Source organism: Hippocampus guttulatus, chromosome 20, assembly GCF_054856545.1.
Source record: "Hippocampus guttulatus isolate MCC_2025c chromosome 20, RoL_Hgut_1.0, whole genome shotgun sequence".
NCBI classification, from domain to species: Eukaryota; Metazoa; Chordata; class Actinopteri; order Syngnathiformes; family Syngnathidae; genus Hippocampus; species Hippocampus guttulatus.
The window spans coordinates 2,321,723-2,343,227 of record NC_141280.1 but is presented as its reverse complement, the minus strand read 5'-3'; the positions used below and the strand labels follow the sequence as shown (position 1 = coordinate 2,343,227).

Sequence of the window (21,505 nt, the reverse complement as noted above, 5' to 3'; positions counted from 1 at the left end):
TATTTGTACGAAGATCATCAAGGGGACCACAGAGGCAAGAAGAGAGAAGAACTATATCATGCAACTGATAGTATGCCTCCTGATTATCCTCCACTTGAACACTGCGTCCAATGCTGACTCCTGTCCTGATGCCTGTGAGTGCTCAGAGTGGAGGACTCGCACCATCTCTTGCATTGACATTGATCTGATCCCCAATTTCCCGGCAAGCACAGAGACACTGTAAGTACAATTTTATCTGTGCAAGTACTTTTTAAAGTATTTAATTTAATTTTTTTAAATGGATGTTGAATGTAAGAATTGGCTCCTCGACATTGATTTTTCCCAGCACACTTTGCTGGAAAAATCATTATAATATAATGGCTATTACGCCAAAAGTGCTCCCACATGGCACGAAGAATCTGTCAAGTAGTCACATTATCTGCCTATTTGACTATAATAGTGTTAAAAGTCAGTAATGTGATGTCAATTCTCCATTCAACTGTTTTTTTTTTTACTTCATTCAGGATTTAAATGTAATTGAAAGAAATTGAAAGACTACACTCACAACACGGCACTGCACGAATGATATCCAACTGCAACGTAATTAACTGCTGTAAGAGATATAACAGTGGAAAAAAGTAAACAATGTTAATGACATTTATACAGTCCCCATTATAATACATGTTAAACAACAACCTACGTGTCAAGAACAACCAAAAACAGGCATTTGATCACAACAGACCTTGACATGATGACCAATCATTTATGTCATCTACACAGATGTCAGTTTAAAAACAGGCATATTGTCTCCTTCTTACAAAGTGCTAACTTTGAGGCAATGACTATAGGAATCATTTGTAAAGTTTCCTTCTTCTCGGTGTATTCAACGTTCTCATCCTGCGTGAGTCTTTAAATTGCCTACCAAAGGAGAAATGCCGTGCAAATACAGTAAATGTATGCGAGAGGTAGAAAGTGTCAGCACATGTGCACACTTCTTTGAGCGTCAGAAAGGTCACTGCATGTCTCGGTGAGAGTCAGAGAGGTGGAAAGGAAAGCAAAGACACGCTTAAAAAGCCCGCTGAGCATGACACTTGACTCATCTAGGCCTCGCGTTCAAATACAATGTTTACCTTTGGCGGCATACTTTGCAAACTCACAGGTAGTTCCTTCTGGAAAAAAATGGGGGGGGGGCTTTCCAAAAAAGAGTCTGTTCCTTAACCCATACAAACACTTAAAAGATCCAAGATTGCTAAGCCAACCTTCAAAATGCGATTTTCATACCTCCCTCCAGGTTTGTGACCGCAAAATGTATATTTTCTTCTTTCTCAAGCAGATGGCTTTTCGAGACGCGTCTGTCATCGGTGCCATCGGACGCCTTCGCCAACATGGAAAATATCTCGCGGATGTGAGTAGCAACAGTGTTTGGTGTGATGAAGTCTCGTCAAATAAACAAACTTCAACACGGCCCCTTGAGGGCCGCTCTCCTCCACCTGTGCCTTTTTAACTAAACCAAGCCTTGCGCTTGCTCACCCTTTTCTCCTTCCTCTCTGTCTCACACCGCACTTAAGGGATTGACTCGCTCTCTGCCGAGTATCACCTTTGGCTGCACAGCTGGAAGTATTAATGCATTCCTGGAACTCCACTCGCGCACTTTCGACAGCAGGAAGGTTGTGAATACTCGTTTAACTTTAAGGGGGACTCCCTCGAGAGGAGGCTGAGGCGGGAAGTAAAATATATTTGAGAGAGCGGCTTTCTCTTATCCTACTATTCCTATCATGCAGTGTCTTCCACCCTAAAGGGTCATGACATGAAAAGCGTCCCAAAATCTTTAATTCTTTTCTAATGATATTGTCTATTTTGATTTGCTTTTTTGAGAAATTGCCTCGTTGGAAGGTTATTGAAAGATTACTGTACTTGTTTCCAATTGCATATCGGCGCCGATGACTTGGTCGTGTATGTGGCATGTTCCAAAATGACCAGTGAATTTGGAGGCTTAGAGACGCCGCCGGCTAGAAAACTCAGGAAACCACTGCGGTATTGGAACGGTCATGCAAATACGATCACACATACAACTGTTTATTTCTTTTAGATATATATCAGTGGATGTGACCCTGCAAAGGCTTGAGAGGAACTCATTTCACGGCCTGAGGAAAATCACCCACATGTGAGTATCTGAAATGAAGGGCACATGCTTTATAGATCCTGGTTGAGTAAGATGTTGTATTAGCTCCCTGGCAAGATAACGGTAACCGTCAGTGACTGCCTTGAAAGTGCTTCACCTCTTGCTGAGGTTTAGCGCTACCTCAACGTGCCCGATTCAATAGTTGCATTCTGAAACTAGATATTGGTAATTGGGTGTTAATTCTGATATGTGGTCTTGCTGAGGAGAAAAAAAAAAATCAGTACCATGAGGATGTCCGCCAAGGCTGAATTGCGAACCCGCTTTGCAAATCGTTTTGCTGTGCTGTAGGTGTTATCCTGCCATATCAAATTGGAGGCTGTTAGAGAAAGACATGCGGGGAAAAAAGTTATCAAACGGAAGAAAATGTACAGCCGCCATTATTCGGCTTCTCCTCTTACCTTCCTTCATGCTCCAAGCTCCTGCAGAAGCGATGCGGGGGAGAAAAGTTGAGAGAGGTGCACTCTTGTCTCAATTAGGAGATGTGTGTGTGTGTGTGTGTGTGTGTGTGTGCGTGCGCGGCCTCCAGGTGGACCACACTCCGTTCGATATCACACCTTAACTCGCCACCCACTGCTCCGAGACCAGCACACCGAGTCAACACATTCCAACACTACATTTTGGGTGTGATTTATTTCCACTCTCCAATTGGTCGATTAAATGGTTGTGTCACAGTTTGCAGCAGTAACTATAATTAACAGTGACACTTGTACGCGACATGAATTGAGGACCGTAAGTGCTCCTAAATTGCCGACTGGGGTTGTGTCGTGACTAACTGGCAGACTAATTCCAAATCACTAAAATACAGGCAGAAGTAATCATTCCATCCAGCTGAGGTTGGTATCTGGTAACTTTCCGGGGGGGTTATTTTATACCTCTCGGGCCTATTTGCCTCTGATTGGTGCGGTACGAGAGATAATAGCGTTTCGCTCGGGTTTCCTTCAGGGTCAGACACAAATGAATGCCCTGCTTACTTTCGGCTCCTCGAGGAGGCCAACAGCAGCTGTAGATTTGAGGTTGTACTTATAAACTGATGATTGTGGTGGGGGGGTCTTGTCTTTCGAGAAACCACAAACGTACATACACAGTTCTTACAGGCAATTAGGAGGACACGCAAGATGAAAGGAAGACAAATTCCTCAACACAGAGTCTCGTTACACACAGAAAGAGAAATTGGCCCCGGCCATCAACGCAAGGTGGGATTTGGTTTTTAAAAAAGACAGTTGTGTATTTTTACATCAAGACCTTGTCAGGCAGAACAAAATGGCAAAAGAGCTGAAATCAACTGAATTGAAACTACAATTCAAACCACCTTAAACCTTAAATTTGGAGAACCTTTTAAAGAATCCAGAGAACAAGCTCAGTAGCGGGGGTCACTAAAGTACGTCACTGGAAAGCATGACCACATCCTGCAATGTATGTCAATATTTTAATAATCTTTTGGGAAAAAAAATAAAGAAAAAAATTGCAAACCCTAGAGAAAGATCTTAAGTCAAAATAATTCACTTGACCAAAAAAGTACCTGAATCGGCAATGGTTTTTAATTTACGAGCCTATAAAACAGCCTCCCTGAATCCTGTACATCCCCCCAGCCCCCCTGCTATTAGCATCAGGAAGTAAATGAGTCTGCCTGCCTGGAGCCAGGCCCTGAGCCAGAAAGTGAATATGGCCAAGACACATTTGGCCTTAGACATAACACAACTGTTCTGTCCAGCCGGGGTGAACCAGCATAAACACATTAATGAAACACTTTTTTTTTTTCATTCTTACTTCTGGTTTTGGCTGTCGGCACCAAATTTCCCTTCTCTTGCCCGCTGACCTGCAACCTTGTTCATTTCTTCCAGCAGCTTTTAAGGCCAAGTTCAATTCACAGTCCCTGGATCTGTGTGTATTCCACTGGTTTTATGGCTTGCGTTCACGTGGAAACCTTCAATTTACATTGGTGACATGACAAGTGGATTGTGAAGCTCAACACAATATTGTCTCTTTGTTCAATCAGAGAAATACGGAATGCCAAGAGTTTAACCTACGTTGACCCAGAAGCCTTTAAGAACCTCCCGAACCTGAAATACTTGTGAGTACTCGTCATCGCATTTTTTTCCCACCAAATGCAATGGTTCAATTTTTTTTTTTTTACAAATCCTGGTTAGTGCACCAATGATGACAAAAGTAGGCCATCTTGGATAACCATGACAAGCTGTCATTTCCCTTACGACAACCACATGCACCGTCTCAATGGTTATTTTGAGGTACAGCGACAACCTACTGTTGCCTGAAGCCCAGCTCTGACATCCACATTAAAAGGGTGAATAATAACACTGTAGGTCGAATGATAACAAGTACGTGACCATTCACTTTAAACAGTCTTTTTGGGCCTAGTAAAAGTGCAGCTACCTTGATCCAATACATGATATTTATGTGTACGGTACCTGACGTGAATTCTATTGCTGACATCTGGGGAGGCATGGAATTTCATTTATCTTCTCGAACGGCTTTTTCCTGTCCATCAGGGGGATTCTCAATACAGGCCTTAACCACTTTCCTGACTTGAGCAGCATCCACTCAAATGACAACAATTTCATTCTGTAAGTTTTTTTTTCTTTTTTTTAACCAATGCTGGGCTACCTACTTTCTCTCTCTCTCTTTCTCTGACACACCCACACGCGCAAACACCGTTGTGAGGATAAACAGATTGGAGATGGATGGATGGATGGTTTACAGAGCCGTTGAGCATGCAACAACAAGCACCAATATTCTCTGCCCAAAACAATTGTTGCCGTTTCATCCAAAGAACAATTGCAGCTTTTGTGCTGGTGTTATCCGCGTTGAAGCCGGAGGCACGGCATGGCTCAGAGGCCCGTCGCGGTGGCTCACTTCTTTTCCATCTGACATATTCTCAATGTGACAAGACAATTTGGAACGGATTGGCAGACAAATTAGTGACTTCCTGCTTTGGGCAACTGCTTTGGTCGATTTCCAACCGAAATTTGAGCGCGGTCAGAGCTCTCGAATGGCATTAATTGAAGTGGGCAGGGGAAAACGGCACACCAGCACTTATTATGTGGCCGTTTGCACTTGTTGTGAGTGCATGTTGTGAGTCATCAAGTGTGTGTGGTTTTCTGCCACTGAGTCATTCCTTCAATCAAGGCCCCCTACCCACTTTCATTTTCCAGCTCAAGCCTAAAAAGTGAGAAGGCATCAATCTTCCACCCTGACCGTGCCTCTGTCACTTTCCAGTGAAGAGTATATGTTCACCAATGCACTTAATGCTCTCTTTGTTTGGTTTCTCTCTTTGCAGGGAAATTGTAGATCATCCCCACATTACGGTCGTCCCGCCTAACTCCTTCTGCGGCATCACGAGTGGTTTGTTGACAGTGTGAGCTATGGGCATGACACACACAGTACGCAATGTACAGGATTGCATGCGTTTGAGTGAACTTAATGTTTCTCGTTGGTCTACGTTAGTAACGGTCCAGTAGTGAGTATTCTGAACTAAATGCATTTTAAAATGTTTTACGTGCATCAGATGTTTTTTGAAAATAGTCCTTTCAGCTATCAATCGTATTAACTACAATTTGGTGTTGACATGGCATTTTTTTTTTCGTCAGCAGTCATCCATCCATCTATTTTCCGAACCGCTTGATCCTCACTAGGGTCGCGGGGGGTGCTGGAGCCTATCCCAGCCATCTCCGGGCAGTAGGCGTCAGCAGTCACATCATCAATAAATACAAAGGCACCAGTTCCACTGGCACCCCTACATGCGCACGTCATGGCACTATCGCCACCATTCTTCACCGATGAGGTGGTAATGGCACACGAGGAACTTTGATTTGAAAGTAAACTAGCCCCTCCCACAAATGTACTTCCATTTACCGTACTTTCAGTTGACCAGCATATTTGATTCATTTTCCATGTGTCTTCCATAACAGTAAAATTGGCCAGCATGTAAATGTTCCAAATTATCCAGGATGCATGGGGAACCTTCCTGTAGCTCGAATAATAACATTTATTCCAAGGGAGGTAGGGGGTGGGGGCAGCTGATCAAAAGGTTATTAGCCACTGGGCTAACAAAAACAAAAGCAACCCCAGAAAAAGGATTGCCCCATAAATACTTGAAATCTAATTAAGTCCGTATTAAAACCCAGAGCACATTGCCTTTGACCAAGACAAAAAATAATAATAATGCTAACCGTCAAATAGCTTCAAGAGGTGCAGACAGGTCAGCATGAGCTCACTTGAATAACATGTTCTGAGAATGAGCGCTGTATGAACACACAAACACACAACAGACGCTCACGGACATGTGGTCAGGCGGAGAGGAGATTGTAAATTTAATACACGGCGCTGCATTTAAAGGAAATGTAGGCCTTTTAACCACAAAATTGCGCGGACAGACGAGACGTCACTGTGAACTGCACATGAAATTGCAGTGTAGGAGGTCGTGATTCAAACGACGCAGTGATCTTCATCTTATTAGGTAAATGCATTTTTTTTGTTTGTTGTTGTTTTTCAGGATGCTGTATGGGAACGGCTTCAGGGAAATCCAACATCAGGCATTCAATGGGACCAAGCTGGATCAAGTGTATGTCAAAACCACTTGAATTCAATTGACAGCGCTTAGAAAAGAAACATTTAAAACGACGGAAAATGGAGACGTGCGTTCAACTCCTCACCTCCGAGCGACTAAGTACATTTCTTCCACTTTTTTCTGACAACTTTGCTCAGCATATTCAGACCTCACAACTCGTGGGATTAAACTATTGCTGACATGCGTCGTGTTTTTTTTTTTTTGCGCTGCAAACGGATCCTCTCATAGGCACTCCAAACGGGTTTTAGCCAAGCTTTTGATTAGCCCGCTCAAGTTCTCATGGGAAAATGTGGCTCCAAATTGGGCAGCAGGAAGTCTGTATTAAGAGCTGCGTTCTTGAACTCAACTCAGAGACACTGGATTCTTTGTGGCCATTTCCAAGATCAATTAAGAACACAATCGTTGTATTTTGTTTTCAACCTCTTTGCATTTAGGAGAGATTTAAACATACAAATAGTCACTTAGCTGTGTAGTCTCCTCTGTTCGCTTCGAACTCCTACACACGCTTTACGAGAGCCTAACGAAGCCATTGGTCAGCGACCAGAGTCGGAACACATGCGCGATGTTTGCGTTGGCGTGTCATCTGCAGTCAAGTGTCGAAAGCCGCCAGCGCAGCCCGACCAAGACAAACACAGCTCCTCGCAGCTTTATTCAGCCTGATTAGATCGGAGAGATGTGTGGTGAGGGTACGGTCTGTTTAAGTGGTGCTCCGCTGTGTCAATGTCTATGATATTAAAGTGAGAGTGAAAAGCGTTTCATTTAAAATACTACAATGAGAAACGAGCGGGAACGAGGCCTGTGGGATTCCGATATTCCTCCGCACAGTCACTCAAAATGTGAATGACGATTTTTACCGTTTGTTTTCCCTGCGCAGCGATCTTCACAGGAATAAGTATTTGACCAAGATGGACGAAAGAGCTTTTGACGGCGCCATCAGCGGGCCCATGCTTTTGTAAGATCCTCACACTTGACATACTGACAATGAACATCCCGAAACAACATCTATCTAGTCAAAGCATCCCTTCCTTCGACGATGACGTATCAAGGGATAGAATTGTGAAGCGATAAATGCAAACAATTCATATTTTCTCCTCTGCTGTGAACCTTTCTCTGACCCTCAAGAGACATATCCCAGACGGGGATCGCCTCCTTGCCCGCCAGCGGTATGGAGTCCCTCAGAGAGCTGAAGGCCCGCAATGCGTGGGCACTCAAGAAATTGCCACCCATCAAAACCTTCAAGCACCTCACAACGGCCAACCTCACCTACCCCAGTCACTGCTGCGGCTTCAAAAACCTCAAGAAGAAACGAGGGCGAGTTTCAGCTTTGTTTTTGTATCGGTCAAACTGACGACGGTGTATTATTTTATATTTTTTGCGTAAACCGGATGATGTATCGGGCAGCTGCACTTGCATAATGTGGATCTTGGCCGGTACTGAACCAACTCTCTTATACGTTGAAGTATGTCGGACAGCGCTGCCATCATCGCTTGTGTCACCGCATGTCGTTATTGTAACACCAAGCAAAAGCCAGATTTGAAATGACTCGTAACAGGACTCCGTCCATTTTCAAAAACGCTTCAACACTGGAATCCCAGCTGGGTTTTGGGTGAGAGGCGCGTGTAGCCGACCAAGAACAAGTACTCTGCCTCTCCAGTTGTGACACGACAACAACAGAGCAGCTTACTACCGCATATCACGTTCTCTTTCATTATAGTAGCTTTTTTTTTGGCTGCCTTTACGTACACAACATATCCTGTATTGCATGCAGTAGCTAGCGTTCATAGTGTTGGAGAGGAATGACACAGTGCGTTTAAGAAAACGCGTTTCCGCTGGTGCTTTAGACAGTGAAATGGAGGTACGTTAAGCACTTGACAATGCGCCACCACTAATTTCTCAATAGTGTCCCCCCCCCCCCCCCCCCCTTTGCGTTTTTCAGATTTTGGGAGTACATCTTCTGCAACATGACGGCGTTCAGTGAGCAGCATCGTAAGCGTTCTGTGGCGCCCTCCCTCGAAGGGGTGGTCAAAGACATCCCGGAGGAACCCTACGAGAGCGATTACGGAGGCGGCTTCTACGGCAGCTTGTACTACCACGCCTACTTTGGTGGCCATCCGGATGAGGACGTGGGCTTTGGCGAGACCCTGGTGAACCCTCAGGAGGACCAGAGCGAAAGCTTTGATAATCGCCACGATTACGTGGTGTTGTGCGACGAGGGGGAGGAAGTGCTGTGTGCGCCCGTGCCCGATGAGTTCAACCCGTGCGAGGACATCATGGGCTTTGCTTTCCTACGGGCGTCCGTGTGGTTTGTGAGCCTACTGGCTGTTCTGGGCAATGCGGCGGTTCTCCTGGTGCTGCTCACCAGCCACTACAAGCTCTCCGTGTCACGTTTCCTCATGTGCCACCTGGCCTTCGCCGATCTCTGCATGGGGATTTACTTGCTGCTCATCGCCTCGGTGGACCTCCACACGCGGGCGGAGTACTTCAACCACGCCATCGACTGGCAGACGGGTCCCGGCTGCGCTCTGGCCGGGTTCTTCACCGTGTTTGCCAGCGAGCTGTCCGTCTACACGTTGACCGTGATCACGCTGGAAAGGTGGTACGCCATCACGTTTGCCATGCGACTGGATCGAAAGCTGCATCTTCACCATGCGGCGGCGGTGATGCTGGGGGGCTGGATCTTCTGCCTGTTGCTGGCGCTGCTGCCACTGGTGGGGGTGAGCAGCTACCAGAAGGTCAGCATCTGTCTCCCCATGGACATCCAAACCACCGAGGCTATGGTCTACGTCGTCTCCGTGCTGGTCCTCAACGTCATGGCCTTTCTTGTGATCTGCGCTTGCTACATCAAGATTTACTGCACGGTGCACAATCCGCAATACCGCTCTGGATCGAAGGATACCAACATAGCGAAGCGCATGGCCGTCCTGATCTTTACCGACTTTCTCTGCATGGCACCAATTTCCTTCTACGCCATGTCGGCCGTATTGGACCAGCCGCTCATCACGGTCTCCAACTCCAAGATCCTGTTGGTGCTCTTCTACCCACTCAACTCCTGCGCCAACCCCTTCCTTTACGCCATTTTCACCAAAGCCTTCAGAGGGGATGTGTTCATCCTCCTCAGTAAAATCGGTCTGTGCCAGCGGCAGGCTCAACTGTTCAGAGGTCAGACAGTTTCCTCTAAAGGCAGCAGCGGGGCATCCCAAATCCGAAAAGACAAGGACAAGTTCAGAAAAGGAAGAAGTCCGGGCCAGAAAAACGAAAGTGTTCACCTGAAGAATTGCTCTGCGTGTTCATAGCATCCGGTGGCCGGCCTGCAGGCCAACCTTGAGGAGAACCAGAACCCGGAGACGTGAGCTAAACACCAGCCGCAGCCCTCGGAGGAAGAGACGTCGAGGCCTTGAAGTCTTTGCCGGCAGATCTGTTTGAATATTTAACAGAATGCTCCAGCGGGCTTCCATTCCAACTTCAGCTGTTTTCACAATTTCAGCTGGGAGGATTTTTATGGTTCCAGTTGGTGGGGAATATCAAGTGTCACTGAAATATGACTTTGACCTCATCTCTTCAACGGTGAGGCCTTGTTATTGAGGCACAGTGTGGCAGGCTTTTGGCACGAGGAGAGATTTGACTCCTGCTTGCATACCGATTTTGGAAATGAAAATTGAGCACATAAAGTGAGACTTCAACATTCAAACGATCTGTACTCAGTGCATTTCCCTCCACCACAATGACCATAATGTTGAGTGGCAATGTCTGTCGCAGTCGCACTATTAAGGGTTTATTGTGTCAAATCATTACAACATACAAGTTTCATGATTTTATTCAGAGTATTCTTCATGGAATCTAGATTTTTATATTGCTTCACAACATTCCTCTGTAAAAATGACTTGCTTCTTTTTAAAACTGCTAGTTGTTCTGATCATTTCTCATGCAATGATGACTTCCTCTTGCAAAACATTTTTGAAGATATACTGTACAGTACTTTCCGACATTATGCTAGTAAAAAAATGTATTCCTTTAATATTCCCGTCATGAATTGATTCTTCACAATTACTTATCTCAGTGTCACGCCTTTTAGTTTTTAGATACTATATGAATTTAATCCAATACATCACGATTCATCACCAATACCGCAATTTTCTACACTGCTTATACCGATTGGGGTCAAAGGGAGCTGTAGCCTATCCTGGCTAACTTTTTTTTTTTTCTCAAACTTGAGTGTCATTGCTCTCAGCATTTCTTCCTCGTCATGTATCACGACTTGAAAACTTTGCAGAGGTGGCGCTTCATCTCGCAAAAGAATGTGATCCAGTTACAAAAACAAAACGCGAGGGCGTAGTTTGGTTGCTCGCCATTGACTAGTAATTGCACACAGGTATGATAACTACAAATCTTCTGTCAGCGCCTCTCCTTTGGAACGCAACGGTTGTTTTTCCAGCGAGTGCGATGGCGATACAGTATTTTTCCACCGTCTTACGGAAACAAGTGACTGAAACAATCAGCAGAAATCGATTCGCATTTACTGAGAGCGCTCAAAGCAAACACACGTGCGCACGATGTGATAGTGAGTTACTGCAACGTTGCCAGACAGTAGCACATCTGGTTAGCATTTCATTTGCAAGCCGGAATTTCTTTTCAGCTTTCCCAGAAAGGTAAATCAATCCAAATTTCAATGATTCACAAAGATATTGACCAGTGAATCTCACAGTGTGAGTTTGTTTTGCTGCAAGTGTTGTGCACACCTTCACAGTAACTTAATTGGCACTGGTCAGGAGGCAAAACTCTGCCATGGCTGAGCATCCATCCATCAATTTTCAATCGCTTGTCCTCGTTCGGATCACGGGTGAGCTGGAGCCTATCCCAGTTGATTTTGGGCAAGAGTTGCGGAACACCAGTCAATGGCAGGGCACATGCAGACAACCGTTGACACTCACATCCACACCTAATAAAAAGGGAGTGTTATGTAAGCGCAGGGAGAACATCCAAACTGCGCAGAGAAAGAGCCTGCGCGACGGGGATACAAACTCAGGCGACCTCTCGACAGTGAGGCCGAGGTGCTGCCCAATTGTTAGCTACATGGTCGGAAAAAACGTGACTCCGTCGGTGGCTGCAGTCATACGCACTGCTGGTGGCCATTGCCCCGCTTGACCACCATGCCAGCAGACTGTAACAAAACATTATGAACAATTCCTCAAACCTCATCAAAAGGTAAAGGCACCATTGCCAGGGAGTGAGCCTTGCATTTGTATGGATGTGTTATCCAGATTTTAACCTCAGCAAAGCTCGGGAGGTTCTTCGTTGGTTGATGATGGAAATCAATTGCATGTTTTGAGGTTTCTTCTTCTTTTTAACATAATCCTGCGAACAAACCAGACTCAAATACCCTCCTAATAATAACTGGATTTATTTTCACTTTGACTTCCTCTCGTCTGCCTCTCTGATTTTCTAAGTATACCCGAGCCTCTCCTTGAAATGATTGGATCACAACTGGACTATGTTGCTCCTCTGACACCGAGATTATGTTGCTGCAGAGTGAAATTGGAGTGCTTTCAAATCAATCAGCATTTGGGAAGATTTACTCTGGGCCCTGATGGTTCCAAAAGCGGTTGTGATTTTTAACTAGCCATCAAGCTCTTGTTCCTGGGAACATAAAATCCCCCCGTATTTATGACGTCATTGCCTGCACTACTCCACAGGCCAGTAGGCATGGACGGCACTCTTGCGGGGTCAAGTTGCCACCTTTTGCATCGAAACCTCTCAAAAGTGGAAGAGCTGCTCCAGCAAACCACAAAGTGGATATCAGTCAAAGCCTTTGGATGACGAGGAGGAAAGCGATTTTTTTTTATTTTTTATCTACTGTTATGCCTGGCGGCTGCAAAGTTTGTGTATGGGGTTCTGTTCATAAAGTGAGGCCCGACCAGACCGGCCAGGTGAGACTGCGGAGAGCCAGGTAAGCATAAAGAAAAACAAAAAATGGTATCAAGGAGGCCTCTTTCTAAGACCAGCCGTTCAGACTCTTACACGGCGGCCACAGCACAAGGACCCACTTCATCACAAGCATTCTTCAGACATTCTTCCCTTAGCAGGCCTGAATAAAAAGCCTTTGTGATACAAGCCATGATACAGTGGAGAAGTGACAGCCAACCTCAAGCCATATTCAAAATCAAGGACTGTAGTTCCTGATTCAGCTGTAATCCCAGACAGCAGCAACACTTCAGGCAATGATTACCCACAAGGAAACACGCAAGGGATTTTATCAAGGGGTTTGGGTTGGGAATTCGGAGGAAACATTTCAATTGCATGCAAAAGATGCTGAAATAGATTTCAACCGATTGCGTGTGGAATTCTATTCGGAATATAAATGGGTACAGCCTATCAGAAAACTTTCACTAGTACTACGGTATACCAACATAAAATACTGGCAAAAACATGGGCTAGTAAGATTAGTCTATGCGCGCATCTCAAAATGTAATTCTGAAATATGTTCACACTCAAAAGTACAGGTCTCTGTGCTTGCTTCCAAATGTCATTTATAAAATCGTTTATTGAACAATACATTTCAACAGCTATTCGAAGTCACAACAGAGCAAAGGTGAGAACACTTCTCAAGACACCCTTTTTGGGAAGTACACGAAAAGCAGGAGTACAAATCAAAAAGGCACACTCAACATTGAAGTACAGTATGTGGGAACGGCCATGACTCGCCATAATCCACATCGAGCTACTGAATAAAATCTATTACTTGAATTTCCGCCACAAACTTTTTTTTTGACTGCTTTAATGCCGACAGACATCAAGGTTGCTCACATGAACATAAAGAACATTGTCTTGCTCCTTTTTAAGGTTGATGTGTATTCACAATATAAATGTAGGGAGTCCACGAACCAGCCATTTGACTAAGAAGCCCCCCCCCCAAAAAAAAACAACACCACATGTACTTTATCAAATTCCCGCAACAGCTCACTAAAAACTTTTTTTAACAAACTCCTCTCGTTCCTCACCAAATTTGAACTCCTCAGACGAAAACATGCCGGCTTAAAAGTCAAAAGACGAAAACACAAAAGTACATCCAAGACTGGGAACAATGTTACACAAGCTTTGTTCAGCCAACAGAAAAAAAAGGAACACTTATTTGATTGTAAGAGCACAGTTTGGTGCAGATCAGGGGAAAAAAAAAGAAGCTTCTACTTTCATGAATAAATAGAAAACCGCATCACTGATGAGCTAAAGGTGACAGACTGCGTTTTGGGAGGTTTAAGCGGTGCTCGGTGATGCAATTGACAAACGCGCGCACATACAGTCGTGCTCGCCTGCTTTAAGCAAACACGCGCTTATCAATAAACTGAAGGCTGCAGAGAATTTAATTCAAGAAACAGGACAGATGCAAATACTCCAGCCATGGCTCTGCTTCTATTTTGCTTCATGGAATGACGCTACACAACCCCCCCCCCCTCCCCCCCAAAAAATCTGACAAGGGGCAAAGACAAAAAGATTTGGAATTATAACTTGTTAGATTTAAAATAATGCCTTTTTACAGCGATAAATTATTTAACTTTTAAGTTATTTTACCTTCTTTGTCATAACCCTTCAATTTAAAAAAAACTTTAAAACAATGACCAGGCGACGCTCTTAACTCCGAGTACCTTTTTCAGAAACAGGACTTGGGACTGAAATTCCCGGGATGGCTAAAAAGAAAAGTGAGGCCAGAAGTTAATTCTGGCAGATGTAAAGGCAACAATCTTAAATTTGGACTCAAGCGCAGACGAGCATAAGCAGTCGATCAACTCGCAGTGCAACGACACACTTTCAACGTCAGCACACTCTGGTCCTCCAACACGTGCATCATGTGAAATGTGTGGGGATTCACTCGTGGAAAAATGGAAAAGGCTGAGAAACAAAAAGGAGGACAAACGTTCCCTTTCGCTGTCGGTTTCTCATCCCGCGGGGCTAGCTTGCCGAGTGCGACCAGTGATATCCGGCTTGTAGTCAAGGATCTTGCGTTCCTTTTTCAGATTTTTCACAACTCTACACGCTTCTTGCAAACAAATCCAGTCACGGGATATGGAAGGATATTGATATTGTCCATAAAGTGGATAGGAGGAGTAACAGAGTTCCTGCTCCTGTCGCTTGGCCCCGTCTTCCGGCCTTCACCATTCGGCATCCCCGATGGCTTTGGAGAAAACGTAATCCCTCCCGTTCAAATTCATGATCCCGTCCTTCAGATGAAATTTCCATTTGTTCTTACTTCTGTGAATCTGTGAAGTAAGTGGGGAGAGGCTGATGAGAGGCTGATGAGTGTCAAGAGCGCAAGGGCGACGTCGTCGCGGTTTACCGAGTGCCACAAAAACGGTGACTGGAGGAGCTGCCCTGTTCCCCATCTTCCGACCAATTGCCAGCCAGTTAATAAAAACAACTTGGTGCCATGATTGTGGGATCGTTAAAAAATAAATAGATGCAAAACCTTGCGCTGCTGTATTGCGTTGAAGCAATACAGCAACACAGTAGCACACAGCTCATGAGCTTGATCACAAAGCAGGATGCCTTCGAGCTTTAATCAATGCCGTGTTCAGGGTCGTCGTTCCCTGCCAAATTGCCCCGTGGGTTTAGCCAAGTGGATTTGGATTTTATTGGTGTACTTATTAACAGTAATGGCACAACACTGAACCTCAAGCCGAGGTGGCAGCGAAAACACACTGAATGTTAATGTTTGACAAAAAGGGGCGTGGCCACCTTCCTTGGAACCCTTATATCTCACAAGTATTGTTGGAAAAGGAATTCAAGAAAGATTCCAGATCTGCAATCAAGTTTTTTTGTTGCCTGTTTTAGTAGCTCTACCTTTTGACCTATAAGTTAACCTTGAAATTGAACTTGCATGACCTGGACATTTTTCATTAAATGTATTCTCGCGTTCTCAAAAACATACAAAGGTTTCAGAGATATAATTTTTTGGGGGTTTGCATTCACTTCAAATCATACTCCGCAACATTTACCTCCATAAGATGTGACAGACTAGTGTAGCCTGCAGTTCAAATTATTTGACATTCGCATGCCGGCTACGGTAACCCGCGATGACTCACCTTGTCATACTGGCACACAACTACATTCTCCGTGTCAAACAGCTCATGGTCCTCCGCATCACTGACATCATCACTGCTGTTCAGTGGCTCCTAAAAAGGAGAAAAAAAGAGATATATAAACATGAACAACTAGCAGTGGACCGCCACACCACAAGTGACTCAAAAGGCAATGGGGGCGCCGCTCACCTCCTCCACTTGCCCATCCTCTCCCCCGTCTTTGTCTTTCTCCTCTTCCAGGTCCTCGTCATACTCCTCTTCATCATCCTCGTCTTCATCTGACGAGGTGTCTCCAGCGCCGTCCACCTGCAGCATCATGGGAGGCTGAGGCTGACCCGGGGCTGCCTGCTGAGCCTGTGCCTGCACCTGGGCCTGTGGCACTGCTGCACCCTGGGCCTGCTGGATTTGCTGCACCTGTGCTGCTTGACCCGGCTGAGGCGCCATCGCGGCTGCCTGCGTCACCTGACAAGACAGGAAAACGAGATGAGCATTTGGTATTTGGTGCATTAAAAGACAAGCCTTTGAAGTCCACCAAGCCATGAGATGGCATGTGGAAGAACCCATACTGCTTGCATGCTGACCTGTGTGTTGCCTTGGACTTTATTTCCTGGAGCTAAGACGAGCTGTGGCTGCTGGATGATGACTCCTGTTTGCTGAGGAAGGCCTCCTTGTAGAGGAGCCAAAACCTGCAACCCAACAAGTCAGAGCAATGAAGTCAATCCAAGAATTTCGTTGCACACGCAGAGAAATAGCACAAGAACTCCGGCACATCAAGTAGGGAGTCTTTCCAAAAGGGTTGGCGATGCGTTTGATGTAGCCACTAGCAAAGCTGCTTCACCGAATGAGGATAAACATTCTTCCATGAGCCACGAGTGTGAGATATGTACCTGCTGTATGACCGGAGCCTGCACTGAGCCAGGTTGCATCTGCTGCTGCAGAAGGATGGGCTGCGGTGGCTGCTGGATGATGTACTGAGCCCCGTTGGGTGCGCGCAAAACTTGCACAAACTGACCTGAGGAACCGCAACGCCGGCAGGGGGTCGTAGGATTCATGATGCAGTCCGCAGTTTAGTAGCGCTCGGGGGGCTTTTTAGCACATGAAAAGGTGACGTGGGGCACTTACCTGAACTGGTGATGAGCTGTGGGTACGGTGTAACCCCAGTCGGCAGAGCAAGAGCAGCTTGTGTGGCTGCCGCACTCTATCGGACAAATACAGCATGCATATACGACAGTCAGGAGCAGCCACACAAATCACATTTTTACAAACTAATATGTTAGCTGAGCAGGATCGATTCTCATCTCTAATTTGCGGGCAGAATACAAAAAAGACCACAACAAAGCATCTTGTCGCTCTTCAATTGTGTGCAATTACCTGCGCTAAAACGTGAAAAACAACAAGCGCATAGATGCATGCCACTCCCTTAGTAACGAGTGAGCAAACGAGTTTAGTTGTCTGGCACGGTGAGGTAAAGAGGGCACAGATTAGGGTGTGAAATTTTGTTCTGAGCAGACACACAAACCATTGCAGTACTGGCATCTGGTATGTTCACTTGTGCGTTTACTACTTGCCATCCCCGTTGTCGTCATATGCTGTAGAATCTTGGAATCTGGTACAATGACTTGCTGCTGGGGAGCTGCAGAGAAAAGCACACCATCATCCGTGACGGTACAGAAGATTTCCAATAGAGTTTGAAATAGTTGAGAACCCAAATAATTTGATCTATCAGACTCATTCGGTCACGCCGCATGTATTCCGCTTTGTCATCTAAGGAAATAACGTCGTCGGAATTCTTTTGAACCAACCTTGTTGCTGCTGGGGAGGCATGATGGCTTGCTGGGCCTGTGCCGGCTGTGTCACCTGCTGGCCTTGTTGAACTTGTTGCTGCGATGGTTGGTGCTGTTGCTGTTGCTGATGCTGTACGGCCTGCAGGGCTGCCTGTTCCTCAGTATGGAAGCCATCCACTGCCTTGGATTGCAACAGTTTGCTCTCCCATAGCTGGAAAAAGTAATTATTTGAAGAAACCACCCAATGTGTCAAATTTTGAGTTGCATACTCAATCACTAAAACGGTGACTGTCTTCCTTTTTTTTCTAACTCTTGAATATACTTTTTGGTAAATTCCCCCGTTTTTCAAGCATGTTGCAATAATACTATTACCGTTTTCAGCTCCAGAAGCACTTGTTCATCCACGCCCTCATCCAGGAATAACTCTCGCACCTCACTGATGACATCCTCAATCACAGTCTTGTACAGTTTAGGCTAGAAGGAAGCAAAACAAAAATCACACACTTATCGACCTCATCATTATACTCTAACCCAGCCACTGAAAGAGCTGTATTTAGAATTTTCAGCGAGCAGAACAGGGAATGAGGAGGATTTTTGGGTGGAGCCAGTCAGATTCAATACATACGCACCAACTGAAGTGCACCGTCAAATCTTGTTTTATGACCTCATTCAACAAAGCGATGTAAGAAAACAAAAAATGGCATAAATTCTCAGCTACAATTAAAATTGGGCTGCAAACCAAATGTAAAGATACAAATTAACTCAAAAATGTGATGTACTTTAGCTGTAGTTTTCAGTTGTAAAGAACAGTATTCTGAACGCTGTCATTGTTACACCTCTGTGACCTTGCTCAATAAGAATAAAGAACTATTAGTGGAATAGTTTTATGTGTTAATTGCTTCTGAATATTTTGCTTTATGTGAAATTTCAGGATGAACATAAAATGCACAAGTCCCTTTACAGGTGAACTTCATTTACCTTTCTGTCAACTTCAGAACGCACATGTCCAACCGTGTACTGTTTTAACACTTTTGAAAATAACCTTTATTAGTGCACCTATTGTGAAATTACATTTTGTCTCCCCTTCCAATTTCTGTACAACCTGCTGTTTTCCATAAACTGCTGAAACATTGAACAGTTGAACAATCAAAAGGTCAAAGTATTTTCGGTTCATTCGCAAATATCGCCCATAATTGAAAAAAAAAAAACTAATTCTACAAAGAATGTGATTCTACAGTGTATTAGGTTGCCGAGTATACACTGTGACGAGTTCCAACCACACAATCAAATCGCTTGTCAGCTTGAAATAACTGAACACGCCCAACGTCTCCGTAGCACGTTCGTTCAAAATACCATCAAAGTGATTTGCACAAAGCCATTGTGAACAAAGGCCTATAGAATGGCCGCGTTCCGTTTGTAAAAACAGATTCGAGTGCCACCGAGGCGATGCGAAAAACGAGAACGTCCACGGCGCCGACGTCGTCGGAACTCTCCTCGCCTTCCCCTCGGCCCGGGCTGCTCCTCCACTGTTTAAAGCAGTCTGCTGGTGTTTATAAACTTAGTCGGTGACGTAACGTCGAGTAGCACCTTCCCATCCCGGCCAGTCTATATAGAGAGCCAATATGGCGGTATAAAACCGGGCAGCAGCGAGGGAGGAGGGACAGAAGCCGAGACTGTGAGCAAAGACGTGGAAGCCATTTTACGGAGCAGCTCGACAGCCTCGCAAAGTCCTCGTTTAATAGCCTGTCGTCGCTCGACGAACGTTTAGGTGGTCATTTTGGACAAAGCGGGGTAGAATTATCGATGGGAGCTGGAATATTTGCGATTGAAATAAGTGGAAGTGTTTCTTTTTCTACTTTGCCTTCAAGTCGTGGAATGGTGGACAAACATGATGCGGCACAGGGAACGTTGCACTCGCGACTTTCGACTACCTTATTTCATCACAAAGAAACAACACTGGTTCGCGGTGTTTTATGCAAGGTGCTTTGCGTACATTTAAGGTCTTAAAATGTTAACTCGGCCCTTCCCCTTTGTCGCTGCTTATTACCCCGTGTTGACGAAAAATTGCACTCGACTACACAAAACGCCATAAACGAAGACGGTGTGGGTGATTTCTCTTTCCATCAAGTCGATCATCGAGCATTAAAAATGCCAACGGGTGAGATAGAAGCTGGCAACATAAGAGCCAAACAATTCACAACTCGTCAAATACGACTCCAGTTTTGAGTCACTTCCATAGTTTGTGGCAACACATTTAACATATTTACCATTAAAAAGATTGGGAATAAGGCTACACTTCAAACAATCCATTTTGATTGAACCTAGTTTGATTTTCATTCGTCCATATGCTGGAGTGTGTGGAAATGCTAAATTAATGTGATTCGATTAAAAACGTGTTCAACAGTTTTCCATTAACTTTACCCCCATTTTCCCCGTTGACAATCCTTGAGATTGATCCTTACCACTGGGTTCGAGTTAGCCGAGCTCGCCATTATACGCGCAGTCTAAAAACCACACGGAAATGGGCGAGAAATAAAGAGCCAAAAATGATTAAAAAAAAAAAACTTAAAACAACTGGGAACGGTATTCTAAAACAGCCGGCATCACTTTTGTAAATAAAACAGTTTTGGCGGTCTTATTTACAATCCCGGGCTGCGAGTCCCCAGCCGTCCACCGTCCGACGTTGTTCTGCTTTATATACTGAGCGAAGGAGCTGCGAGTGCGCGAGACATAGGGCAGGGTCAAGCTGCCAATATCGCGAGATTTCAATCGGAAGCGACACGCCAGTAAAGGGGCATGTTGGGAAATGTAGTTTAATTATGCGTTCCCGTTGCCATAATTCCACTCAACTAATTTGGCACCTTGGTGTGAAAGGTTTGAGACCACTGACTTAAACTACAAATATAAATACACATGCGTAACAGTGTACAGGTACACTGATACTGCTTACACATATTCCCTGCACTTGCATACAGATTCAAAGTTACATCGCTAAAGCAGGAACAACTCCGTCGTAAACCGAGGAGCGCAGTTTCGTGTCTCGTGTGGTGACACAAGACTACCACAAGAGGCTGCTCGCACTCCATATCGCGTATTTCACGCGTGCTCTCAGCACGCGATCTTTATGAGCGCTCAAAACGCACAATCCCCAATCCAATCACTTTAGAATGTAACTATGTTCCCACATACAACCAGCGAGGTGTGAGCCTTGTCCTCTGCATTTAATCAAATATGCACTTGTCCTGATCACCGATCTGCTCTCCCCCGTAACGATGAAGCTTTGCAATAAATGAGAACCGACGAGAGTGCAGCTCTGCTTCCGTCTCCATGGAAACTTGCCTCACTGGTCATTGTGTGGTTATGGATGATATATACCAGAAACGTACAACTCAGTCTGCATCTGATGCACTCTCGTAATCGGATACACAAGTTGTTCATATGACAGATTAGATCAAGTTATGCGCATTTGCACATTTAAATACTGTATTGACAAAATAAACCAGCGGTGCTGTTGGGCACACACATGCACTTAGTATGGTTAAGTTAAGAATCCAACGTGTGTAACTTGACAGAAAATACATTTAAGTGGTGTACTTCACATCTCATAATTCCCTTGCCCACATATATACGGCATTTTCCTCAAAAATGAAAAGATGATATCGGAATCTCATGTCCCGCTCTCAAAGCGAGATGTGATTAAAGAGAACGTTGTTTAATGCAAGCCAATTGAGTCACACTCTTAGTAACTGATGATGCCCTCTGAAGATCTTGTGAGTACATCCCCCTCTGTCTTGCTTTAGTTGCATAGCAACAGAGAAACTGCAAGCTCCAGTTGTGTTGATGGTGGGAGCGGCCCACACACATGGAGGCACTGGATAGAGATTAAGCCCATCTCAGCTTCAATTAT

General features: G+C 45.0%; 2 protein-coding genes across 3 annotated transcripts; one reads left to right on the top strand and one right to left on the bottom strand.

Moving 5' to 3' along the window:
* The first annotated feature begins 58 nt into the window (after positions 1-58).
* tshr (thyroid stimulating hormone receptor) lies at positions 59-10,731 on the top strand. The gene is made up of 10 exons (XM_086100353.1): positions 59-219; positions 1,313-1,384; positions 2,069-2,143; positions 4,158-4,232; positions 4,669-4,743; positions 5,457-5,534; positions 6,672-6,740; positions 7,621-7,698; positions 7,869-8,057; positions 8,683-10,731. The coding sequence occupies exons 1-10, from the start codon at positions 59-61 to the stop codon at positions 10,037-10,039; spliced, it is 2,229 nt and encodes a 742-aa protein (XP_085956479.1). The 3' UTR covers positions 10,040-10,731.
* Positions 10,732-13,264: 2,533 nt separating this feature from the next.
* gtf2a1 (general transcription factor IIA, 1) lies at positions 13,265-20,284 on the bottom strand. 2 transcript variants are annotated; one of them, XM_086100834.1, is made up of 10 exons: positions 20,061-20,284; positions 17,971-18,072; positions 17,617-17,809; positions 17,383-17,447; positions 16,937-17,012; positions 16,702-16,826; positions 16,396-16,500; positions 16,004-16,276; positions 15,818-15,907; positions 13,265-14,995 (listed from the first exon to the last, which is right to left on the bottom strand). In XM_086100834.1, the coding sequence occupies exons 1-10, from the start codon at positions 20,088-20,090 to the stop codon at positions 14,888-14,890; spliced, it is 1,167 nt and encodes a 388-aa protein (XP_085956960.1). In that variant the 5' UTR covers positions 20,091-20,284; the 3' UTR covers positions 13,265-14,887. The 2 variants fall into 2 exon arrangements, with proteins under 2 accessions (XP_085956960.1, XP_085956961.1); XM_086100835.1 differs by lacking the exon at positions 20,061-20,284 and adding an exon at positions 18,952-19,197.
* Positions 20,285-21,505: the final 1,221 nt, after the last annotated feature.

Excerpts from the sequence above, each read along its gene's own strand:
- tshr (XM_086100353.1), top strand. The coding sequence starts at position 59 with ATGCAACTGATAGTATGCCTCCTGATTATCCTCCACTTGAACACTGCG. Across the intron at positions 7,699-7,868 it reads ATCAGCGGGCCCATGCTTTT|AGACATATCCCAGACGGGGA; the intron begins GTAAGATCCTCA and ends CTGACCCTCAAG. Across the intron at positions 8,058-8,682 it reads AACCTCAAGAAGAAACGAGG|ATTTTGGGAGTACATCTTCT; the intron begins GCGAGTTTCAGC and ends TGCGTTTTTCAG.
- gtf2a1 (XM_086100834.1), bottom strand. The coding sequence starts at position 20,090 with ATGGCGAGCTCGGCTAACTCGAACCCAGTG. Across the intron at positions 17,448-17,616 it reads GCCTCCCCAGCAGCAACAAG|CTCCCCAGCAGCAAGTCATT; the intron begins GTTGGTTCAAAA and ends TTTTCTCTGCAG. Across the intron at positions 15,908-16,003 it reads AGGATGGGCAAGTGGAGGAG|GAGCCACTGAACAGCAGTGA; the intron begins GTGAGCGGCGCC and ends TCTCCTTTTTAG.